Consider the following 4644-nt stretch of genomic DNA (forward strand, 5'->3'; position numbering starts at 1 on the left):
TCCAGCAGGGGGAGCTGTGATATTACTCTATACTATTTACAGGGCAGAACCAATCAGGAGCATTGGTGGCTCAGGGTTCGATTACGACCCAATGGCCAAAACCCCTGCCTCTGGATACAGTGCCAGTCCCAAGCCCGGCTGAAGGGGGGGGTTACGTCAGGAAGGGCATCCGGAAGTGTAAAACCTGTATGCAGATTAGATGGTCCGATCCTGGTTGCATCAGTTAAAGTGCCATATTTACATTTACATTTACATTTAGGCATTTGGCAGACGCTCTTATCCAGAGCGACTTACAAAAAGTGCTTTAATGTTTACAACATTGGATACATACTTACACTGGGTAAACTAGGTTAATAACTAAGTATGTAAATCTGACACAGTTGGAGCTCCGTGATTGGCTATAAATACGTGGCAACCCCTCGACGGGAGCAGTCGAAATACAGACAACGTTTTTGATTTATTGTGGAACACACCACAAAGTGTTTTATTCCTTATCCCCTTGAGACCAGCAATTTCTATTACTAATATAAATTAAGAAAAACAGTCAGTCAGAAATTGCACACATGTACACAACAGTGTAGTCTGGGTCTTAGGAGGATATAAATGTAGTTTGTATTATACAGAAAAAATGCGGTTAAGACATTTTTCAGAATACATTTTTATAATACTTTAATTCTGCAGAACACCGTTTAAAATTTTAATTACTAGTATCTTTGCAGGATGAAGCTTTGTGTCCAGCTGATCTCGATCTGTAATAATAGAGTGGATGATGCCCGTCACGTGTTGACCTGTTTGTGTGCAGTAACGAGGACGCAGAAGAAGGCTATGTCTTGGATCAGGACGGAATCGGTCTGCGTCTGACCGCCATGGAGTACTGGAAATGCAGCGAGACGGGAATCAAACTCCCTTTTAAAGGCGGAAAGGAGCCGGACTGCAAGTTCGTTATCGCAGAGTCTCTGCCTGAGCAGGGTGCGGCGTCACACTTTATCAGAACTGGGACAGTTTCTGTGCACATGCATGGAATCGGGTCGTAATTATTATTTTTCAGCAATGAACATTTATTAACTTTTTGTTTGTTTTTGTGACTCAGGCAGGAATCAGGTGGACACGTTTCTGGAGCAGCACAGAGGTGCAGGGATCCAGCACATCGGACTGTTCACGCAGGACATCGTGTCCACGGTGCAGGTCATGGCCGATGCCGGCGTTCAGTTCGTCGCTCCTCCGGCAGCCTATTACACTGAGGTGGGCAGGCGGCAGGAGATCGAGGAGGCGGGGTACGACCCAAAAGCCCTGATGCAGCACGGCATCCTGTTAGACACGGACCTGCGGGGAAACGCAGAGGATCCGAGCGCACGCGCAAAGAGGTCTGGTCTGGATGATGACGTGGTGTAATAAACCTTATATAGTGTGTGTCAGGGAGGGGAATCACGAGGGACCAGTTGATAGGATATTATACCAATATCTTATATGATACCTTCGTAAGTTAAAGTATAATACCAAATGTTGCATATGAGTTAATCAAACCTGGAAACAATCTGTTGATTGAATCGGGTGACAAAGCAAAGAAAGGCATGAAAAAGGCCCAAACAGCTAGCTTGTACAGTTAGGTGCGTACAAGCAAATCTAATAGAAAGGCGTTTAGGATTGGTCCTAATCAGGAAAGTGCTAGAATATTTGCTAGATTGTTTAGAAAATAATAAAATATGATAAAATACATACAAATAAATACTTTTTAAACATTGATTTGGGTTAGGAGAGTATCTTAGTTCTTGCAAAAAAGTGATCTTTAATTTATATTGTATAGCCTAATATACTTTGATTTAATTCAATTTTATTTGTATAGCGCTTTGAACAATTAACATTGTCGCAAAGCAGCTTTACACAGTCAAAAAGAATTATTTAAAGGTTGTATGAAATGTGAACGTGTATGAATCACAATGATAAAACTGTCCGTGATGAGCAAAGCCGAGGCTGACGGCAACAGTGGCAAGGATGTACTTAAAAGTCTTCCCATGCATCAGGTATCATGTTATCATAATTCATCGTGCCGTATGTAAACCTGACACAGTTGGAGCTCCCTGATTGGCTATAAATACATGCTATAAGGTGGGAAGGGTCTGTATTTTTATTTTTTCAGTTTGTTGCTTAATCCAGACTTCATTCTCCAGCAGATACCTGCTGCAGGTGTTCACCAAGCCGATCTTCTCAGAGGACACGTTCTTCCTGGAGCTGATCGAGCGGCGTGGAGCCACCGGCTTCGGAGAGGGGAACATCCGGGCTTTATGGAGATCCGTTCAGTCTTACATGAAGAAGAGGGAGGGCGACGAAGAGCACTTGAATATTAAAAACAAGCAAACTGGACAGCACTGATGTCTGATCGAGTAAACACGATGCTCACCATCAGACTAGTAAAATACGTTACTGTATGCAGAAGATGCTCTATATATTTAAAACTCTGGTTCATAACACTCCTGTAAAAAAATGTGTGGTTTTTCAGTTTTGTTTAAATGTTTTTGTAAGACTAATATAAATATATGTAGCTTTTTTTCTGTGGGGGGAGTAAAAAAAAAAATCCGCTCTGACCCTGACTGACTGATTCCTTATGCAACGTGACAGTATTTATTTCCATTAATTTGCATTCATTGTTGGCTGAGATCTTGTCCTGATGATGGGAGAGGCGAACTAGTCTGTAAAGTCTTTCCAAAGACTCTCACTGGAGTTCAAGTCAGGACTGTGTCAAAATTCAGTCCAGTTTTTGTGTGAAAATGGCTCTTGATGCTTCCAGAACCACTCACTCATCATCTATACCGCTTTATCCTGTATACAGGGTCACAGGGGGGCCTGAAGCTTATCCCAGGAGCCTTGGGGCACAAGGCGGGGTACACCCTGGACAGGGCGCCAATCAATTGCAGGGCGCACACACAGGCAATTTTAGATTTAAAATTAGCCTAATTTGCAGGTTGTTGGAATGTGGGAGGAAACCCACCAGGCACAGGGAGAACATGCAAACAGAGATGGGAATTGAACCCGGACCCTGGAGGTGCAAAGCGACAGTGCTAACCACTACTCCACCGTGTTGCTCCTTCACGGTCACAATCTGTACCATTAGGGAAGAAGAAAATTCATGATTTGGGTTGAGCACTATCCTTCCAGATTTTGTAAAAGAAAAGTTGTAAAAGAATTGTTAGCGGAGAAACTTCTCAAGTATTTGCTTATTTAAACCCAAGTAGGTCCATCAAGAGATTCCAATTAAGATTATATTTATTTAGACTCATCACTACGAGTTGATTCTTTCGGCTTCCAAATGACCCATTTGCTGCTAATTTTATCTAAACTGGAGAAAATTGCAATATTTTCACCAATTGTTGAACAGCTAGGATGTTAAAAACATATTTTAAAGAAAGCAATATAATAGTAGTAATATATAGTCGTGTCTCTGCGTTCATAATCAACCAAATCATTAAAAACCTCCACCACTTTTATCTTTCCACTAGATGGAGGTGTGTAACTCATTAAGTCTCTCTGATGACGGTTTTCCGTCTCACAGCTGCTCGAGTCTTCCGTTCCTAACCAGAACAAAACAAGGTTTAACCACAAAACCCGACTGGAATCTTCCAAAGAATCTCTGAACCTCATATAGTTAACTGTATAGTCACACTGTGAGATGCACTGCAGTTACACAACTGATTATAAAACACACTGATGTGCTAAACTACTGTGCATTATCACATAACCCAATAAAAATAAAACATATAACATATGGCAATAAGACAATGTATTTTTTTTCCTATTTTATTTAAGGAATGTTCAAATGAAAGTCGGACTTTAATCGTACAGAATAACAGAACACAGTCCTGATACTCTAATGAACTTATCCCAGTGTTTCACTAGTGCCTGGACAGCATCAAGGTAGAAAGTTTACTCAATACGCCGGAGCCGTGTTCGGTCTGCCTGCTTCATGTCTGAAACACTGGCCTCCCAGGAACTCCTTTAATGGCTTTTCAAACATGTGGAAATGTCTTGAAGCGAGGTCAGGACTGTACGGGGGATGTGGCGATAACTCCCAGCCAAGTTCCAGTAACATACAAGTGGTGTTAGTCAATGAGTGTATGTACAGTTCCCACAGACAGATGTCTCTCTTCCGCAGTGACAAGTGTTCATGAGAACGACTGCAGTGAGCTCTGAGTCACCTTGTTAGGGATCGTCATTCACAGACGTACAGGTTTCTTTAAAACGTTTGCATCTTTCAAATGTTCTACTTCTCAGCTAAGAGTCTCATCACCGTACTTATAGGTGGTTGTTTTGCTAGCATATTAAGTGGTCACTATTGCATTCTAAAAAGTTCCTAGGGGGTTACTCGTGGACCAGAGAGTTTTTTTTTGTCTTTGAGTATTTTAATGGAGAAAAACAATCGGAAATTTAACCTGTCGCACATGCACAAGCGTTGTATGTATCCCTGTACTATACTGTACTGTATATTTCCATGTTAGGCCAAAATTATATAATACTGGATACATAGTTACAATGTTAGTCTGATCATATGATATATAACATGCTAACCAGCCACCAAGGAGTTGATTAGCTACAGTAATCAGATGTTATTTCAGATTTGTATTCTTTTAGGTGGAGCTTGCCGAGGCTAAC

The 4644-nt window shown here is 41.4% G+C and overlaps 1 protein-coding gene across 2 annotated transcripts in view; it reads left to right on the forward strand.

The window, feature by feature from the left end:
* hpdl (4-hydroxyphenylpyruvate dioxygenase-like) overlaps positions 1 to 2588 on the forward strand; it is a 3611-nt gene extending 1023 nt beyond the window's left edge. The window contains exons 2-4 of one of the 2 annotated variants that reach the window (XM_053511838.1): positions 803 to 969; positions 1091 to 1364; positions 2172 to 2588. In XM_053511838.1, coding sequence (XP_053367813.1) covers positions 803 to 969; positions 1091 to 1364; positions 2172 to 2370 — 640 coding nt within the window. In that variant the 3' untranslated portion in view covers positions 2371 to 2588. Of the gene's footprint in view, positions 1 to 802; positions 970 to 1090; positions 1365 to 2168 lie in introns of both variants that reach the window. The other variant, XM_053511837.1, reaches the window with a different exon arrangement.
* The last annotated feature ends 2056 nt before the right edge of the window (positions 2589 to 4644 follow it).

This window comes from Clarias gariepinus, chromosome 14 (assembly GCF_024256425.1).
Source record: "Clarias gariepinus isolate MV-2021 ecotype Netherlands chromosome 14, CGAR_prim_01v2, whole genome shotgun sequence".
In the NCBI taxonomy this organism is placed as follows: Eukaryota; Metazoa; Chordata; class Actinopteri; order Siluriformes; family Clariidae; genus Clarias; species Clarias gariepinus.